Raw genomic sequence first — 20,809 nt, forward strand, 5'->3', positions numbered from 1 at the left:
AACAAATAGTTTTAATATTTTGCACAAGCTTCTTATTTATGAGTAGTGTGGAAGTGTAGGGGATTTTTTCTTTTTTCACTTTAGAGTTAGTGTTTAGTTAGTGTTTTAAATAGAATCATCTGCTCAATTTCTACTTGGAGAAAAGGACTGTTCAACGATTAATCGCATCCAGAATAAAACTTTGTGTTTACATAATATTTGTTTGTGTACTGTGCATATTAATTTGATGTATTATGTAAATATAATAATTATAAATGCAAATGTATATAATAATATTTATATAATTTAAATGATATACAAACATTTATTAATTCATGTTGGAAAAAGTTTCGAACCTTGGGGGAGTGTATCGAGCACAGAAATAATACATAATACGTCCAACTCGTTTTTTGACAAGTTGACCATGTCAGTCATGAGAAGACCGCACGTTTGTAAATAAGTCAGAATGCATGAAACACTGTTGCACGGCCGCTTTAAGAAAATTTTGAAAAAATGGTTCTTTTGTGGAATCGCTGCAATAAAACCTTTATTTTGAAAAGTCCATGGTTACACAGAATATGTAGCCCTATATATAAATATTTATTTTTGTTCAATAAATGCTACTTTTCCACTATACTGCCCCTCTAACTGGTTTGTGCCCATTGGTGCCCCCTGTATTCCACCCAGTTTGAGTTGGTGCCACTGTGACCCCCCCATCCGTCCAGACCTGGAAGACATTAGAGCGCTCATCAGGTACTGAAAGTGTGTGGCCGCGCCACCTGCAAGCTTCCTGCAAACCCAGCCAAAGAGCCCGCCCCCTTTAACTAGCACAAAGAGCTTTTGCATCATCATCATTTGCATTGCCTGTTTGTCTGAGAGCACAGTGAAGCTCAGAGAGACAGAGAGACAGTTTAGCTTTATTTGATGCTGATTCAGCCTCACATCTTCAATAAATAATGTTTGAAGTAAGTTAGTGTAGCGTCAGATTTTCTCAATGTAGTGTTTTGTTTGTTTTACTTTCATGATGGCTAATATTGATATTCTCTCATCTGAGCCGAATGTAAGGTAAGACGAAGCTTGTTCAAATTGTGGCACCAAAATGGGGTCACCTACAAATTTGCCTCATGTAGTAACAGCTCAAATCACCTGTTTATTTATGTCAAAAATATTCGCTGATTTAACCAATTCACTTGACTACATTAGGTAACAAAACCAAAAGTGATTTTGAATTCATGTTATAAATAGAAAAGCAAAAACATCATATTTGGACAATGAAGCTTCATCTGTGTTGTCTAATTTATTTCCTAAGTTTAATTCATTTTACCGGCTTTTATTCATTTTTAATGTAGAACACGTCAGGTTTGTCGTTGTGACATCTAATATGCTGCTTTTATCTTTTACAGTTTGCCTGCTTTTAAGTGTAAACTCAATGTGTAAACAGCTATTGACCTTGAAACCTAAAAAATAGCACCGCTTTTGCTTTGTGTAAAGTCAGCTTTATTTGGCACTTTATCTTTAGTTGCTTTTTATTATTTCCAAATTATTTATTAATATGTTTATTAAAACATTAAATACAAATGTTCTTATTTGAGCAAATGTTATTTTTTTACATGTGGGTGTATGGTAATATGAACATCCACTTTGCATGCTTTGCATCAGGTGGGTCAGTAGTGCACAGCACACGTTTTCAGCCTGAAAAGGAAACCAGTGTCTCGTCTAGTAACACGAATTGTAAAAAAAAAAAAGAGTAAATGTTAACACTATTTTTAATTTGTCATGAATAACAGGCTGTAGCTCATTCGCTGAGGTCTCTGTGTTGTGTTTTGCTCTAGTTATAGTTTAGAGGGGCTGTCAGCTGAGGTGGAGGATGGAAAGCGCTGGATGCCGCAGTCTGGAGGTCCGTCTAAGGATCAGCGAGGGGTCCAGAGACATGATAGTGAAGAGAGGGGCTCGCTGGTGTCCCTCACAGAGGAGGGTCCACAGTCAGATCTGGGAGACTACAGCAGTCCAAGGGGTCAGGTGAGGCCTGGTTTACTTTTGTCAAAGTAAACTTTGTTGCTACATTGTGGTCAGATATCGCTAGCACTTTATGTTCTTTTTGTACATACTGTGTACTTACTATCTTAGATACTAGGTGCTCCCCGTGCGTTCGAAAAACGTACTATTGCGGTACTTGTGTGGTGTGATGCACGCGCCTGGCTCGAAGTTAACTTCTTGTCTGTGTTTGGTTATAATATAATAATTTATTTTATATTTAACTTATATTAACATTTTGTTGTATACTCATTATACAACGGCGAAAGCAAAAAACGCTCGGCAGAGGTAGTTTTTTGCCCATTACCCCGATTTCGTATCGCATGTAAACGCTTTTACCGGTTTTCTCTCAGTTTTGTTTAAAGTATGTGCGCATGCCTGACGCAGTAATAGTAAAAGTACCAAACGAAAGTAACAGTAAAATAACGCATAAAAGTCCGCTCTAGAATCATGCAGTTAGCCGTAGAAACAGCAAAATGAAAAACTATTGTTGAATTAGCAGGTACTGCAAACATAAGAGATATAAAAATACAGCTTTTGAACGATTTCCCACAGCATTTTTAATTACTATTCGGACTATCGATGGTGACGTCACTGCACTCGAGAAATCGTTTCGTAAACGATCACTATTGGTCATCCTTCACTTCTGTGGGTTTTAGAAATAATTAGCCAACAAAAAGTAGTTAAACAACTTGTCAACTTTGACCACACAGTGTTTTTTTTTCCAGAAAAGAAGCGGTTTTGGAGATATGAGGTTTCCATTCGAGAGCGATGATATACAGAAATAATGCACTTTGGTCCTTTTAGCTTTATTGCGTGCTATAAAACTCTACAATAGTACTAATATCACGGTTGTGATCCCTTTCAGAAATCAAGGAGGTATCATCCATTGAGGCACAACAGTCCGTCCGTGGCTCTTCCCCTAACCAAATCCATCTCTATGTTTTCCATCAGCCAGAGAGATATAGATGGTAAGTTGGTTTATAAGCTCACTTATGGTGTTTTTGGTCACCATGCCATCATTGATTCTTCTGTACTGATATTCTTCTTGACTTTTACTCGATTCTTCGAAACAACTTTTGAGCATTTCTTTTTTAGCATTTCAACTGAATTTAGCATTCAAAGGGTGATAGGTCATGATTTCATCTGGTTTGTGTTAGTCACCCTCCTAACGTTTCTCAGGCCTAGCACAGCACCTAAACGATCTGCTTTAATAAGCACTTCCTTTGACTTTTCTGTTCGTAATGCAACCGTCCAGGAGTAGGAAGGATTCGGCGAAGGAGACGGATCTCGTTTTCCTTCAACCTCTCACCTATAATTCCTAAATCTAAAAGCGTCATTACTGTAAGCTCTTCATCAAGTGATGAGGAGGACAGCATCAGTAAGTTGAAGTAACATCTGCGTAGTGCGTTCCAGTAGCCGTCCCCAGACGACACGCTGTGATTTACGTACATTAGGTGTAGAGAAGATGCTCGTCACCCTTTAAAACCTCAACCTCGTATTTTAGAAATATATAGTGTGCTTGTTTCTTGGATCTTAAGTTTCCATTTGCTCTCCATTTCATCTTGATGTCTGGCATGTTTCTTTCTATTGGTCCCTGTCCTGTAGTAGTGTCAGTCTTTGCATTGCAACGCATCGCTGTGTTTATTCTGTTCGTTGTAAGAGAAATGTATGATGACGCATTTTTCCGTATTGATAATATAAGTGAAACAATCTTACAAATAGCACATCCATGGCATGATGAGTCTGTAAACAGGAAGGATTTATCAACCACACACACTCGTTTTGCATGTGTAAATAAGGCTCTAACATGAGGCCGTGGAGGCTGTTTGTTGTTGGTATTTCTAACTTGACTCCATCTCTGTAGGTATGAGGTCATTCACCAGCACAACCAGGTCAATGGGATACAGGTAAGACCCCCGTCTGCAAGCTAGCCATATTTAATGAACAGCTACAGTAATACGAACATATAAATTGTTAGTGTATTAATCGTCTAGGTCGGTGGTTCTCAAACGTTTTCGTTGTAAGGCCCCCTTTGTGTAGAGTGCATGGCTTTGTGGCCCCCCAAATAAAGACTTTTAATCTTCAACTTAGAATTTTAATTAAACTCAAAACACATTCAGTTATACAGTGCTGGAACATCAATTCTTTTGGTTGGTGGTCTCATTTTTCTGATGTTTGATAGCATAAAATGCCACAAAATCTGTGCCCCCCCTGGATCCATCTTGGGGTCCCCTAGGGGTCCACGGCCCCCAGTTTAAGAACCACTGGTTTAAATAATTTTATTATGGTGTGAACCTTGTACATTTTGGACATACTGGTGCAAATTACAAAACACAATACTGAAATCATAGTACAATATTATCACAATATTTTTAATAAACGTGATAAAAACATTAACTGAAATAAAAAAAATGGTTGTACTTAGAATTGACAACATTCAACAGTTAATTGAACCCTCTGTATGTAAATTAATAAAAAATGAATAGGTCTGTCACAAAAATAAAACTGAATTTTAACACAACACATAAATTGTTAAAAGGAATTATGAAAGCTAAAGACTAAGAACGAACTTCTTAAAGCAGTAAAAGCACAAAACAAAAACAAAAAGAAATCGTTTTATATGTGTTGCCAGCTCAACCAATAGCATTAAACAGACATAACATTGAAAAATTCATATAGTATTTGTTGCTATCGTGTTATATTGTGCCAAGACATTATATTACATAGTACATTATAGTACAGTATATTACAGTAAATACTCCAGCCATAACGTTTGTCTTTTAGCATAGTAATGGAATTTTGGGCTTTATTTTAGCATCACAGAAGAGGAACCTGGACCTTTAAGAGGGGATTTCGAAAAAAGCACCACCAAAGTGAGCCGTACGTTCAGCTACCTGAAGAGTAAAATGTACAAGAAAACCAGAGTGAGTCAACATATGGGTTCACATTACATTTCCTAATTCAGATTGGTTCATATTCATGCTTGAAAATTCAATTGAACACAGGAATGTACTATTTTACTATTAAGTGAATGAAGAAGTAAAACGTGTCAGAGGTTGGTTGGGTCTTGCTGAATGCAAGAGGAAATTAAACAGGAAGCCGTTTCATCTTGTACTGTTAGCTCAGCATTTTTCCCTCTTAAAGGGCCAGCGCTTTATTTACATGCCGAAAAGACATAATGCACTGTGGAGTCCAACATCTGACAACACAAAATCTGGTATCCCTGGAAATGAACTGAAAGCTGAAATCAAGAAGAAATATTTACGACTCTCAGGCATTTCTAGCTCACCAATCAAATGTAAGCAAATCTGCGAGCTTGACCATGTGACCATATGAACTCATTTGTACAAAATGCAAGGTTTTCTTGCTTCTGTTAGAACACACAACATGCTCTTTTAAACAGATCTCAGATCATCAGGTTTTTGCACAAAACAGCTCAAGTACACGCAGTCAGTGAAATAAAGGCGTGACATAGAGTACTTAAAGGAACAGTTCACCCAAAAATGAAAATTCTGTCATCATTTACTCACCTTCCAAATCTGTATACATTTCTTTGTTCTGATGAACACCGAGAAATATATTTGGAAGAATGTTTGTAACCAAACAGATCGTGCCCCCCATTGACTCCCACAGGAGGAAAAATGACCTTATCATTTTTTTGTGTAGTTCATTTAATACACTGCACCCATGGCGTGACTACGATAGGACATTTTTGAAAATATTTGGAAAGTTCTGAGAAAAATCTATGTGTTTGACTTGGTTTGATATCATATTTAACATTTCTATCCGGTTTTACCTGTGGCTTGTAAATACTTACCACTGTACATATGTGTAACCGGTTTATGAATACTTCGTTTGGGGCGTTCGAAACCGATTCCGTGGTGTTCTGGTCCTAGTTTCACATGTATTTTATTTCATGCTCTCAGAAAAACTAAAACTCATACAAAAGACCTCTTTAATGTGACTTTAATGCACTGTAATCTCTATGTATACGGCTAGTAACCAGTCACCCTATAGATCGTGGTTTTACGGTTGACCGGAACGTTTACATTCGACCAGTACTTCGCTGTTCTGAGACCAGTAAGGCAGGACAATAAAAAGAGGAAATAAATGGCCCAGCACCTCCCAGCATGAGTTCATCACTTCCTCCTGAACGAGAGGGGATGCTGAACGTCTCGTCTGGATCCAGAGGGACTCGCTGAGACTCTGCCTCCCGCAGTGATGTTATACAGAAAGTTTTGCGAGGTACAGGGCCGATATCAGAAGATAAAGACTTGGAAGGGAGAAGAGGTAGGCTTTACGAAAGCGAGGATTTTTTTCTCTTAACGATTTGTTGTCGTTCGTTCAAAATTTGAGAGAAATCTGCGTATGGTTCAACACTTCGATTGCTTTATTTATATCGATTTTCTTGTCGATTCATTTCTGTCCGGCTGTCTTGCATGTCGGCAGCATCTTTTGTTTATATTTTGGTTTGTTTGCTTTAATGTTATTGAGCATTATAACATGTACCGTATGTGTTCCTCGCCCTTGTAACGTATGACCAAAAACTGTTGCAATTTCCATGCAGTTGCTTAACTTGAAATCTATTTTTACGAGCGGGAAGCTGAACTTTGTTGCAGGAGAACTTGACAACAATTGGGAGGATGTTTGTTCACCGAAACCGGTTTGAAAATGACTTGTAGTTTTTCAAAAAATATCTCGGGAACATCTTCAGGTGTGAGTAGGGGTCTGTGGCGAGGTTTTTGTTGTTGGTACAAATGTCTGGAAGAAAGTGAGGAGAATAGATCTAAAAAGTGTAACGGGTCGTTTGAATGCTTTCGATGTTAATAGTTGTTGTCATTGTTTGTCGTTTCCGGCACAGGAAAAAGACAAAAGTCGGGAGAAAGAAGCCAAAGATAAGAGAACGGTGAACGGACATCAGTTCTGCACATCGAACACGCTGCATCCGGCTTTATGTCAGCAATGCAACAAAACGCTCAACACTAAAGATGCTGTTAACTGCACAAGTAAGACCATCCAATCAGAACCTGCCATTGTCTCATCACATGATGTACAGACGGAAGAAAACATCAAATCGAAAACTTTCAATGAAAACTTGCATGTTATTGTGTCACCAAAGAATAGACAAACACAGTGTGAAGTCAATGACAAACTTGTGTCACGTATTTCAAAAGACAGAGTCGTTGCTCAAAAATGGGAAGTTTTTCTGGTAACATCATTCACTTCCTCACAGAGCTGCTAAAGAGAAACTCTTATTCATTCAGAGAGAAGTCTTTATATGAGCTGTCTCGAGCGTTAAGGTTTGATAATACTGTGGTCACAATCTGAAGCGATGGTTGTTGTGCTCAGACACGTGCTGCGTGTCTAAATCTGAGCTTTCATTTGTGTGCTTGGTGGAGTTTCCTGACTCGCATTGGAAGGAATTTCTAACCCCAACGTCAACTTTCTTTACCACTTTGACCACCAGCCAAAATTGCAAAAAAGTTTGATCAACGACCTCAGTTTTTAACATACAGTATCAAACCCTTATGTTTAGCTGTTGTGAAATCTTTCTTAATGTAGCATTAATGTAACATGTTTGAAATTTCAACACGTTTTTGTTGTTGCAGTTTGCAATGTAAGAGTCCACAAGAGCTGCAGAGAAAATCTCCCCATTTGTTCAAAAGGGAAAATGAAGGTTTGCTTTCGATTTCAAATGCGTCATATTCTGCGTTACAGATCGGCCAAAATGTTTCCATTGCGTTCTGTTCAAAATCAACTTTCTTCCCTCTTTTCAGTTTCAGAAACAGCAGTTCGCAATACCAGAGTCGACCACTATGCCTGTTGTCACCCTACGAACAAAATGTAAGTTTGCTTCTAATAGCGCAAAATCTGATAGTCTCAACCCGACATTAATGTTGTGATTTTTCGTGTAGCGTCGACAATGCGGGAACGGCCCTGGTCTGCCATCTTGTCTCCTGAAGAGCACTATTTTAACACACCATCCAGAAGACCCACCAGTATTATGCCATTCCACAGCAGCAACCTGTCCAAAAGCATGTCCATTAACAATATAGCCATGTAAGTACATACAGCTCCACCAGCGGCGGAGAACACTTGGCATCAAAATAAATGTGCATCTTTAAATTAAAAAAAAAACCTTAGGAGTGAAAAAGAAATCCAACAGAAATGCGAAAGACTGACAGAATGCAAAGACGCATGAAAGTTGTGAAAAAAATTCAGGCTTATTCCATCATTTATTCATTTTTGAACTGATCCTAATATACATGTAAAAACATTAGTATTCCGTTGTAAACATGAATATGAACTTGTTTGATTTGCACTATCCAAGATCTGCAAACAATGCATGTTTTTTGTTATTTTGGCCAGTTTGTCCCGATTAAGGCTACGTTCACATTTGACTTCTTTTTTGAAGCTGCTAGCGTCTGTTATACATTATAATCCCTTGGAGTAAACAGTGTTTTCAAAAAAGTCCTGAACGCTTTTTTTAACGCTAGCACCGGCGGCTTTTTCTGCAGCACAAAAAAGTTCAACTTTTCTGGAAAAAAACGGCCTACGTCAAGCACCTTTTTCACAGCTAACCAATGACAAGCGAGTAGCGCGACCTGTAGTTTTCATAACAACATGCAAGGAAGGTAATTGGCAGGATCAAGCTCGAAAAAATAGAATGGCGGCCAAAACGCCAGTTGGAGCATAGTTTTTTATAAATGTAATTTTCACTTTCATTAACTTTTGATTGCATTTCTTTTGAGAAATCAGTATTGTAGTTTTTAAATATGTGATTGGCTTTAGCAAAGACGCTCTCTGTTTATAATTCAAATAGAATTCAGTTACGCTGCCTATGAAGCCTCTGTGCACGAATTCTGTCTCTATACATTTCCGGGTGCTTTTTGTAACCACAACGCTGCGCACTTTTTTTTGTAACTAAAAAAGCGCCATTGTCGACTTTTTCTTATCAAAAAAGAAGTCAAATGTGAACATAGCCTAAATTTGCTGCAAATGTATGAAAACAAAACAAATATTTTTATTTCGAATTTGAAAGAAATGTTACTAGTTCACAGAATGAAACAAAAATGAACATTTTACTTAAAGACGTACATATAAATAGTATATCCAGAAAAAAATGAAATTCTGGAAAAATGAACAAGCTGTTCAAATTGACTTTTTTCTGCGGAGGTGATAGATTTATGAAAACTTAATTGAGCCAACGGAAAAAATTAGATGCAACAACTAGAACCTTTAATTTTTTTTTTTTTTTACAATTTTTACGTTGAGTCGCTACATCACATCCACTATAATTTAAATGTATTTATCCATATTGAATTATTATCCAGGTAATGTGCAAATTGAGATTTTAGCGCACAAATAACCAGTCAAGAGCTAAATGTCGTTTGTAACTGTTCACCATGTTTATTACTAATAAAACGGAAAGGTCAAGTGTGCATAGGCTTTGCATCTTCCTGTAAGACGCGGTGAGATGATCTCACAACTTTATCCTTTATTGTCTGCAGGTTTGATGAAATGCCTCTAAAAGGCTTGCGGTATCTGTCTCAATCCACAGACTCTCTGCACAAACCCAATAAAGTCACAGAATCTACAGAGTCTCTAGATGAAGGTGAGCGGCACAATTAAACTAAATGCAAAAAATGTAATTGTTTGGCAAAATTTGTTACAGTACTTTCAACCTGGTGGTCATGTAATGATAAAAAATGTGTATTCCTACAGCTGCTGAATTTTGTTTATCTTTTGTAGACGATATAAATAACCATTTGTACCGTATGTCTGTATAGGAACCGAGATCATTGACGGGCATCTGATGGGAGAGTTCGAGGCGGACGTTAAAGAATTCGAGGCAGACTCCTGGAGTCTCACTGTGGATAAAACATGTTTGAGGCAACTCAAGAAGGACATCATTAAAAGACAAGATGTCATCTATGGTAGGATGAATTAAGGCCAACAAACACATCTAATGTGTTTTGTTGATGTTTGCATGCTAACATCCTTTGTCCTTTCAGAGCTGATCCAGACAGAGATTCATCACGTTCGGACGTTGCGGATCATGTCTGATGTCTACAGTAAGGGTATCCTGACTGACCTGCAGCTGGATGTTCAGATTTTAGAGAAGATGTTCCCCGTGTTGGACGATCTGTTGGATCTGCACACGATGTTCCTCAGCTCACTGCTGGAGAGGAGGAGAGAGTCCCGGCTGGAGGGTTTGGACGGGGGGATTGTGATCAACAGGATAGGGGACGTGTTGGTCAGCCAGGTAAGGACACTGTATACTTTCTATTAGAATTATATTGAATATTATTCTATACTGAAACGTTATGCGCTTTAGTGTTCTGCACTATTGCATGGCCTCGAAATGGACTTTATAAAGGGTTGCATATTTGAATTATTGTATTTTATTTTATTTAACACCGTTTCAAATGAATTCAACTAATAAAATATATAATTTACAGTATATACAATGTTGGAAGAGTCAAATTGAAAACCTCCACCTAATCAACTGTTTTTAACTTTACACAAAAGCTTAAAAAATGGAATTAATATAAACTACAAACTACAAATTAATAAAATGAATATAACTACAAACTAACGAAAATAATTACAACCACCAATCTCAATTAAAAGGCAGAAAAGAATTGATTATATAATTGATATTATATAATATGGTTATATATTATACACTTCGAAAAATTAATAAGCACTGTATGCTTTAATCTCTAAAAATACACAAATATGTATGCATGTTGCATTAACAGATATAAATGCCTGAAATAGTAATAGTAGTAAAAACAATATTGCAATGAATGTATGTAAATCAAACAAATAACGATTATATTTAAAAAACAAATTAATGAAATGAATATAACCACAAACTAATGAAAAGAAAAGAAATTATATTTATTGTAATTATTATATATATATATATATGTATTATTATTTTATTATAATTAATATATATATATATATTACTTTATTATTACATATTATTATAATTATTATATATATTATACATTTTGAAAAATGAATAAGCACTGTATGCATTAATCTCTAAAAATGCACAAATATGTATGCATATTGCATTAACAGATATAAATGCCTGAAATAGTAATAGTAGTAAAAACAATATTGCAATGAATATATGTAAATCAAATAAATAAAGATTATAATGAAATGAATATAACCACAAACTAATGAAAAGAAAAGAAATTATATTTATTGTAATTATATATATATATATATATATACAGTATATGTGTGTGTATTATTATATTATATATAATTAATTTATTATAATTAATATATATATTACTTTATTATTACATATTATTATATATATTATACATTTTGAAAAATTAATATGCACTTTAATGTAATTAAATAAATACCTTTTTTTATTACAATCCTTCTGGTAGAAAATGTAGTTCCTATGCTCTTTATAGTTCCTCCTTGTGACGAGGGAGGCGTGACGAGAGCCGTGGGAGGAGAGATACGAGGCCGGTGTGGCGCCCAGCTGACACTCATTATCGCTCGCGCCACCGGCCCCGCTTCCTCCTCCCACGCCTCCCTCGTCACACTCCTCTTTGGGATTTTTTAAAGGTATTGCATAATAAAAATGTCTCACATTTCTCACGAAATGATTCCCATCAATGTTCTTTAGTTCTCAGAGTCTAACACAGAAAGCATGAGGAAAGTCTATGGCACATTTTGCAGTCGACACAACGAAGCAGTGAACGTCTACAAAGAGATGCACGCCAGAGACAAACGCTTCCAGGCTTTTATCAGGGTAAATATTTACATCAGTATCTGAGCCATTCTTCCCCGTGTATGAAAACATCTCACAGTTATGTGGTCCGGTTTATAGAAAAAAATGAGCAGCAGCGTGGTCCGGCGTCTGGGCATCCCCGAGTGTATTTTACTGGTCACTCAGCGGATAACAAAGTACCCGGTGCTGTTACAGAGGATCCTGCAGCACACGAGAGGTAAAAGCACTCGCAGTATCAACAACTTTTACTTCATAGTTATCTTTGCCGTTATTGATGTTAACTGGCCTTTTATCCCCTTAGTCTAATTCAGAATCAAAACGCATCACTTGGGCAACCTGATATTTGGTTTTCTGTATGTGTGCTTGCAGAGAACGAGGGAGATTTTGAGGACCTGACCCGGGCGTTACAGCTGGTGAAAGACATTATAGCCTCAGTTGACAGTAAAGTCCACGAACATGACAAGAAGAGACGGCTGAAGGATATCTACGGCCGTACGGACAGCAAATCCATCACACGCATGAAGAGCGGTCAGATGTTCGCTCGAGAAGATCTACAGCGCAGTGGAAAGCTTCTCCACGATGGTCCGTTACAGCTGAAGAACACTGCTGGCCGACTAAAGGGTAAATATCATATTTGATCTCCATCTTACTGTAAGCTTGAATGTTTCTGCATAAGAATCAGTATTACATAATATCAGTATTGCATCATAAGAGTTGAAAGTTCGTTGTTTTCACCTCTAGATGTCCACGCACTTCTTCTGGCTGACGTCTTGGTGTTCCTCCAGGAAAAAGACCAGAAATATGTCTTTGCTTCTCTGGTAGGTATATTATTTACGGTGATAGAGTGAAAGATTCAAGTCAACACGTAGTAACAGCCTTTCTCTCTCTCTCTCTCTCTCACTCACTCATTTACTCCTCCTCCTGTTTCTGTCTCGCCCTCGTCTCCTCATCAGGACCAGCGAGCCACCGTGATCTCGCTGCAGAAGCTGATCGTGCGTGAGGTGGCTCACGAGGAGCGAGGTCTCTTCCTCATCACCGCCGGCATCGAGAAGCCGGAGATGGTGGAGGTGCGCACCAGCTCCCGTGAGGAGCGCAACACCTGGATGCGGCTCATACAGGACGCCATGCACTCCATGTGAGTCTTCATCACACACACTAGTGTCTCATTGGCCGCTGACATTAGACTAACATACAGTAAGATTTTATGCTTTAATTAGTGAAGCTGTTGTACATTTTAGGTTAATGTTATTGTAATTGTATGATTTTTGTTTATGGAGAAAATCCAATAATACGACGTATTATATAGATTTGATCTTTGTACTAGTTTGTATTTATAGTAAACCTGCTTTGCAACAGTGCAGAAGTGCTTTAGAAATACACACACAGTACATTCGAAGTGAATTGGAAGTTTCTGAAAATGCAACTCAAACTCGAGAGATATAATAGTATCATGTAAAAAAGATCTTGGACTGTTAAATCAAATATTTAAATATTTAATATGATTGTATTGTATTATAATTGAATCATTTAAACGAATGTGATATTACACTATAATCATTTAATATGAATATGTTTTATAATTGAATATAATTTGATTGTAGGTTGTAAATGAATTAAAAATATATATAAAATATAATGAAAAGTGTTATTGTAAGGGTGTAAAAGTAAAGGCGGGTGTATATGTATATATGAAAAATGTGTGTAGGGAATGAAAGAACGTGTGTGTTTTTTCCGCAGAGAAAAAGATGAGGATGAGGGCATCCCGAGCGAAACGGAGGAAGACAAGAAACTGCTCGAAATCAAAACCAAAGAAATGAGAGGTGAGCAAAATACCCCTATTATATATGTATGTGGATTTATAATAATATCTATTTTTATATGGAAAACAAGTTTGGCTCAAATCATGCCACAAAAACTAGACAATTAGATCAAAACAGACAATTAGCCCCTCAAATCTCAGTACTCGATTACTACCGTTATAAATAACTGCACAAATTCCATATTTTGGTTTAATTTCGTTTATGACAGCAGTGAGAATTTGGTGAGGTCATGTACTTTATAGTCATAAAATGATGTCGCAAATGTAACGATCTGAATTTCTTGAGTGAAAACGACGTTTACTGTATCAGACAACATTACGCTAGACTGTATGTAAACAGCGAGGTTTCTCTCAGATATGGTGCAGAGGAAAGACGAACAGATCGTCTCGCTCCTCCTGGAGAAGATGAAGCTTTTCCGTGACATGTGCGGCTCGCCCGACGACCCTGTTAAGATGCTTTTCAGGGCTAACAATGAGGAAGTGCCCAAAGGGGAACCCATCATGATGGACGCTCTTAAAGAAGGTCAGAAACGCCACCGACATCTTCATCTGAGCTCAAGTAATCCAGCTGTTATTTATGTTTTGCGGCAGCTGTGGCAACGGGTCATTTCCAGAGTCTTTAGTAACTCACTTTATGTAATGCGGTTAGTGATGTGCGTGTGTGTGTGTGTTTGTGTGGCAGTGGAGATGTTGCAGGCGCTGGTGAACAGCAGTCTGGGAGGGGCGGTGGGTCAGCAGGTGGCCTGTGCCCAGGGGATCGTGGGGCCTGTGTGTCTGCCGCGCAGAGCCGAGACCTTCGGAGGATTTGATAGCCACCAGATGAGCACGTGCAAACGTGAGACATATATTTTATGTCTTAACGTGAGAACTATATTTTTAATGCAACATTTTTTAATTTTCGATTGAGCCTAAGCCCCGGCCCACCTGCAATACAGCTATAGCCCACCGGGGGCAGCGGTCCACAGTTGATCTAAATGCGATCAATTGTGTGTTAGCGTTGTTAATCTTAAATATATTGAGTGTAATTATTAAATAGCTTTTTTATTTCGTGTCTGTAGAGAGTGAAAAAGAAGAGTGTGAAGATCTGAGGAGAACAGAATCTGACAGTGTTTTGAAGAAGGTACTGTAGCCTCTTAATTCAACACAATAGACCTATTTCACAGCGTGACGTGTACTAACCGGAAGTAGGGTAAACGCTTGTCCGGTCAATGCTCTGGCTCCGTTCACTACACAGAACAGTTGCGGAGACCAGAAGAAGTTAGGCTATAGCGCTCCCTTTATGCTGATTGGTCTAACATACTGTATGTCAGACCTTGATAATAAATAAATCGCTCAAAAAACAATGTTTTTGTAATGTTCGTTTGCCCTATTTTTACATCTCCCAGTAAACCATGAATAAATCGGACAACATATGCTACTTTTGTTTTTGGTAAATGAAATGAATGCCTGTGAGAAAACAAGCTGATTGAATGAATGAATGAATGAATGAATGAATGAATGAATGAATGAATGAATGAATGAATGAATGGGTATGACAGCAGTAGGGCTGGAAAAAGTTTTTCCCTACTTCCGGTCTCTGTCGCCATTTTGTGAAATAGGTGAATTCTGACATAAATTCATTAAAGGTGTCCTGAACTGGGCTTGTTTATTGTTGTATACTGTTGTATGAGGTCTACTTATGACCTTTTGTGTGGTTATATTTTAAAAAAAATAATAAGAAGAAATGTTTCCATTGCAATAAACTGAAATAAGGAAAAAACTCAACTCAAACTGAAAATGTATTAAACTAAAATAAACCGGAATAAATTTAACATGTATAGCATTGTATAAAACAATAATACAATGACAAATGCACATAAGAAAAACAGCTAAAACTAAACTAAAATTAACATGAAAACTTTAAATATAAAAAAGGCTAATTCTAAATATTATTAAAATAATAACTTCTGATGTTTTTTTATTTTATTTAAAGTAATATTTAAAACGGTATCCTTATCATAGTTATCATTAACCTTGATGTGAACTAGCCTATTGGAGTGGATTTTGGTCAACGCGTTTTGTTTATTTTTACTAACTAAAGTACCGCTTTCAACAGCTCGCTACAGAACACAGGCAAATTTGACAAAACAAACTACTTTGTGGCAATCTACCTCTTTGAAATGTCATATATCGTCGCTGTCCTTCTGAAACCTCGGATGTCCAAATTCACAGTTTTTTACGAAAAATAGAATAAAAAACACTGTACTTTTTAAATGATGAAATGATGTGTTGTCAAGCACTTTTTAATACTTAAGATATTTGCAAAACCCAGTGACATACATAAAGAGTGAGTTATAATAATGATTTATAGCAAAACATAAAACTAATCGAACCCACACTGCCCCCTATCATCCGCCGGCCTTCATTACACACAGTTAGTGTTGAATATTTCCTGTCAGGTTGGATAGCTAACGGGAGTCATTAGTGGAGCGGGGGCTGAATAAGGGTCCATTAGCAGTACCCAGCGTTGCCTGACTCTGTAATGTGTGTAATGAACGCTGGTGTGCTGGGCGCTGGTAACTGCTGGGCTGATTAAACACTCTGCTTGCCTTCTCCGCAGGGAGGAAATGCCAACCTGCTCCTCCTGCTGAAGAGAAACAGTGAGGTAAGACACGGCTGGGGGTTCTCACTGTCTTATGCATCAACAGACCTTAGGTTGAACTGATAAGAAAGACTCGGCATACTTTGGGTGTGCATAATCTTATCGGTTACCTCTGTTATGTAATAGGTTTTTGAGCATTCTCTCTCTTCAGTGTCAATCATTTCTTTTTTTATGTACAGGACAGAACCGTTTAGGGTCACTGAACTGACATGCTAAATGCTCAAATGTAACCGCTTTGATTTATTTGGTAACAATATAATTCCTATAGCTGCATGTTATTGTATATTTTTGTTGAATTGCCTATTATTCAATTAAATCGAATATTATCCAATTATTATAAATGTGTATAAATAGTAAGTGACCCTAAACTTTTGAACAATACTGTGTATTCATGTTATTTATCATTTATATTATATATGCAATACCTTCAATAGTATGTACAGTATTAGGTATATGAAAGAAAACTTGCTGATGTTTTTTCATTTGTTTTGGGTCTTAACATCCTGTTCTCTGTTTCTCGGCAGCAGGTCCTGTCAAGTGTCACCCACCTGCACGACCTCCTGTCCTCACTGCAGGTGAGTTTCATTAGTTTCACAGTGTTATAGCATCAATGTTGTTTTGGTAAATACATAGAAATAATTATACACAAACATCTGAATAAATATTGAAATGATTCTATAGTATTTATTTAAATGTTACATCATGTATATTTAAATGATATAGTATATGCTACATGTTCATATCCCCCCACCACCAGCTGCGCAAAATAAAAAATAAAAAAGTATATACAGTATGCAACATATATGTGAATACAAAACTATTCCATACTAATAGTTTCGATTGGAATCTATAGTAGTACAAGTTTATATTTTTAAGCTCTTTTTATTACTTTTTTTTGTTAAATATTTGCAAAACCCACAGACAGACGTAACGCTTGACCACGTGTAAAGATGAATAAAAAACACAAATGATGAAATATGGAGATAAATGGTTTCCATCCATTGACAATAAAAATATATAACCCAACCAGAAAATACATTTGTAAAAACAACTCATTAACATTAACCCTATAATATAACTACAGATCAGAAAATAAACGTCTTGTACATAAATGTAAATGAATATAAATGTAATACATTTAAAAGAATATTTTTGTGATATACATTCAGATGTGATATAGTCTACGTTGTGCTATGCTGAATGTTCCATATATGGGTTTGTCGTGCAGGCTGTGGTCCTTCAGCAGGACACCTTCATCGAGGACCAGCGTCAGGCTCTGAACGAGCGCGCCCCCTCCCGTCCCTCCTCACGCCCCCCCTCGCTGGTGGAGCAGGAGAAACAGCGCAGCCTGGAGCGCCACCGGCAGGAGGCCACCGCCCTGCAGCGCCAGCAGGCCGCCCACGTCGAGGAGAAACGCCGCAGGGAGAGGGAATGGGACGCAAGGGAGCGGGAGCTCACCGACCGGGAGGTGCTGCTCCACGTGAGTGAGGAGGAGGCGCGGAGGAGGCACACCGAGCTGGAGGAGGTGCAGCGGGAGCTGCAGGGGAGAAAGGAGGATTATCAGAAGGATCTGGAGAGACTGAGAGACGCTCAGAGGAGGCTGGAGAGGGAGAAGGAGCATATGCAGAGGGAGGCGGAGAGAGTGGAGCATCTGCGGCAGGTGGAGGTGAGAGCGAATATTTAAGTCTGAAATCATTTTCTTTCGATTGAGTTTTGTTAGAAAAACTCAAATTCATACAACCCGCAGGCACGGATTCAGCGCACCTCATCCAGCACCTCCGAGGACTCCTTAAAGTTCCAGAGCAGCGGCTCCATGGAGAAAGAGATGTGGGAGGGCGAGCTGTCCTGCAGCCCCAGGAAAAACTCCCTCTCCAGGATGGACTCCAAACAGAAGGGTCGCAGCCTTTTCTCGCTGGGCGGCAAAACTCAGAGCACAGACAGCCAGAACCAGATTCCCTCCCGACTGCTCCAGCTGGCCACGTCCAAGGACAAGAAAGACAAGAAGAAGAAGAAGAGCAAGAATCAGGCACCTCAGGAAGCAGGTGAGGAACGACGGCTCCCGCACGCTCATTCAATGCGGATCAAAGATGATGCTTGGAATTTATTCAATGAGCAAGTGAACCACGAAGGCACATATGTGCTCCGAATGAAACCAGACGCTCTGTGCCACAGTTCCATTTAAATTGTAAAAACGTCTATTAAGGCCCGACCAAGAGCCACGTTCAAACTGAGAATAACTATTACTTTAAAAACAAAGTAATCAAAACGAACGTTTTAAAAAGTGACTCAATGTTGTCCTTCTTTCCACAGAATCACACCTGTTGCCCCTGACCGAGCCTTCAATGGACGGAGAGATATTTTTCTGCTGATTTACCCATCATTCCTTCTCTCTCATGGGTGTCATATCAGATCACGCTGGAAGTGGTCCGAAGCGGCCTCTTCATAGCCAAACCCTGGACGCTGGCCCTGTGATCTGCCGAAGATATAAACGGTGAATTTGACAGAATTTGAGGTTCCACCTCAAAGTCAAAAGCATAAATAAAACAAGGCGTAGGGCTTTCGGTTTAACGCATTCATTTAGTGTGAATGTATTTGAATCCAACCTCATTTAAAAATAAACTGCCCGGAAATTCCACGAATAGTCATTTTTTACAATCACAAATATTTCAGAACAAACATTTGTTTTGCAAGTCCCCAAAGCGTAGATGACTTTAACAACCATCCAGATCTCATTTCTAATAGTAATGAAGCCCCCTTAAACTTCCAAAATGGTTATTTTAGTCATACAGAAGTGTTTCTCGTTACTGTAATACAAAAACGATATATCTTAGACCTGCGAAGCATGTTTCTGTACACAACAGTGTATGTATTTTACGGTAAAATATAGTTTTGTAGCAATGAAAATCACCATTGACGTTGAGAATATCTTTTTTACTTTTGATTTAGGAATCTGGATATGTTTTTGTAAGATTTTTACAAAACGATTCGTGCATTTAAATTCGAAGGAAAAAACGAATGGATTTCTATAAAGCCCCTTTGTGCAGACAGAAGGTTCAGAAGATGCACAAATGGGCGTCGCTGCGCCCCCTATTGACCGTCTGCGTGTGCGGACAAAGCTGATTCAAATGAAATGAAGGGTTAACAGAGTAGGGGAGATAGGTGGCGTACCCTTTTCCCTGTGTTTTCTACTTTAGGTTGTCAAAGGACGTTCGCTTTGAAATGCCACTTAGCACTTTAACACTGCTCAAATGTTACTTCTACCCAAAAACGACAATCTGTTTTCCGTTAGCATTCCAACGCCGTTACGGACGGCTTGTGAAAAGATTTTTGTGCCATTGTATTTCTTATCCACACATTTCAAGTTAGTTTGACATTTTCGAATCCATTGTTTAATGACTTTGGTGGAAAGGATAAGATATACTGAATGCAATTGGAAGGATATTTCAAACTACCTGCTGGACAGGTAAAGCAGATACATCCGCACGGAATACTGTACATCTCACTCTTATAAATGCGAATTTATAATACATTAACCACGCTGTTCTCAAATATTCTTTTCACTCGAAGTGTCCACCTATTTCATCGTCTATAAACATTTGTCCTGCTGGTGTTTTTCAAGTCTTTTGTGCAAACAGAATGTCGGTTGACTTGTTTTTCGTTTGTTTAGCCATTTTTTTGTTTCATTTATTTTTTAAAGCAGTGGGTGCTTTTAAAACCCCTCTCTTGCGGTTTTGCATTGCAACCTGCACTGACTCGACTCTGCCAAGAGGGGGCAGCAGAGATCGGAGAATTTCGCAGACCCTGTGGATTTGCGTAACATCAAAGTGAGGGCGTCAAAGAGGGGCACACGAGCGATGACGTGCAAGAATGATTATTTCCTCACGTGTGTAAAAGGGAATTTCTCGTTCAGGGAAGCCTAAGGCCTTACAGAACTCTCAGTATCACTTTAGTCCTCAGGAAAAAGCAGGACGCATACAGAAAAGTTCAGAAAAGTTGCTTAGCCTTAAGGAAACGTTAAAATGCACTAAAATATCAGCCGGCATTTTCTCAGGAGTAAAATTTTATTCATCTTTGTTTTGAAAGTAAGGTTTCATTTGTACATTAAGGAACATGTGTTTTCTTGCTAAATAAACCACTTCTAATTGTATGTAAATAATGTTTGTGTAACATGTTTAATGTAAAACTATGAACGTTAATTTTGTAAGATGTGTTTTGTGAGAAGTACCGCTTTATTTATCATTAATGTCTTAAGGCACACAATATTTTCCTCACATTAAAAGCTGTTGCAAGTTTTTGCCTCATATTTTCTCTTCCTCTTGTTTTTTTAATAATCTATTATTTCTTCATAGCCCGGCAGGTTTCATTCAGCGGGATCTGCATTCTGGACAAAGATTAAAGCCGCTGAGATTATTTTAAGAAGTCGCCGCTGTATAAATACTTGAAGACACACATCACTCAAAAAAATATGCTAAATTTCATTAACCTTTTATGTCAACAGGTTCCACATAACTGGATTACGTTGAATTTAAGTAACGTTATCTATTTCCGTAAACTTAAGATA

General features: G+C 38.0%; 1 protein-coding gene across 6 annotated transcripts in view; it reads left to right on the forward strand.

Moving 5' to 3' along the window:
- Positions 1 to 20,544, forward strand: part of LOC130553536 (A-kinase anchor protein 13) — a 62,814-nt gene extending 42,270 nt beyond the window's left edge. For 3 of the 6 annotated variants that reach the window (XM_057332572.1, XM_057332564.1, XM_057332581.1), the window contains exons 13-38: positions 667 to 732; positions 1,812 to 1,998; positions 2,882 to 2,984; positions 3,881 to 3,923; positions 4,832 to 4,940; positions 6,878 to 7,022; positions 7,626 to 7,693; positions 7,794 to 7,860; positions 7,932 to 8,076; positions 9,528 to 9,631; positions 9,807 to 9,953; positions 10,032 to 10,282; positions 11,684 to 11,809; positions 11,888 to 12,005; positions 12,158 to 12,409; positions 12,530 to 12,606; positions 12,742 to 12,923; positions 13,526 to 13,608; positions 13,963 to 14,130; positions 14,290 to 14,442; positions 14,666 to 14,727; positions 16,207 to 16,251; positions 16,773 to 16,823; positions 17,477 to 17,914; positions 17,996 to 18,290; positions 18,559 to 20,544. In XM_057332572.1, the coding sequence (XP_057188555.1) occupies positions 667 to 732; positions 1,812 to 1,998; positions 2,882 to 2,984; positions 3,881 to 3,923; positions 4,832 to 4,940; positions 6,878 to 7,022; positions 7,626 to 7,693; positions 7,794 to 7,860; positions 7,932 to 8,076; positions 9,528 to 9,631; positions 9,807 to 9,953; positions 10,032 to 10,282; positions 11,684 to 11,809; positions 11,888 to 12,005; positions 12,158 to 12,409; positions 12,530 to 12,606; positions 12,742 to 12,923; positions 13,526 to 13,608; positions 13,963 to 14,130; positions 14,290 to 14,442; positions 14,666 to 14,727; positions 16,207 to 16,251; positions 16,773 to 16,823; positions 17,477 to 17,914; positions 17,996 to 18,290; positions 18,559 to 18,617 (3,544 nt within the window). In that variant the 3' untranslated portion in view covers positions 18,618 to 20,544. The remainder of the gene's footprint in view (positions 1 to 666; positions 733 to 1,811; positions 1,999 to 2,881; positions 2,985 to 3,880; positions 3,924 to 4,831; positions 4,941 to 6,877; positions 7,023 to 7,625; positions 7,694 to 7,793; positions 7,861 to 7,931; positions 8,077 to 9,527; positions 9,632 to 9,806; positions 9,954 to 10,031; positions 10,283 to 11,683; positions 11,810 to 11,887; positions 12,006 to 12,157; positions 12,410 to 12,529; positions 12,607 to 12,741; positions 12,924 to 13,525; positions 13,609 to 13,962; positions 14,131 to 14,289; positions 14,443 to 14,665; positions 14,728 to 16,206; positions 16,252 to 16,772; positions 16,824 to 17,476; positions 17,915 to 17,995; positions 18,291 to 18,558) is intronic. The other 3 variants (XM_057332595.1, XM_057332603.1, XM_057332587.1) reach the window with 2 other exon arrangements.
- The last annotated feature ends 265 nt before the right edge of the window (positions 20,545 to 20,809 follow it).

Source organism: Triplophysa rosa, linkage group LG1, assembly GCF_024868665.1.
Source record: "Triplophysa rosa linkage group LG1, Trosa_1v2, whole genome shotgun sequence".
Classification (NCBI taxonomy): Eukaryota; Metazoa; Chordata; class Actinopteri; order Cypriniformes; family Nemacheilidae; genus Triplophysa; species Triplophysa rosa.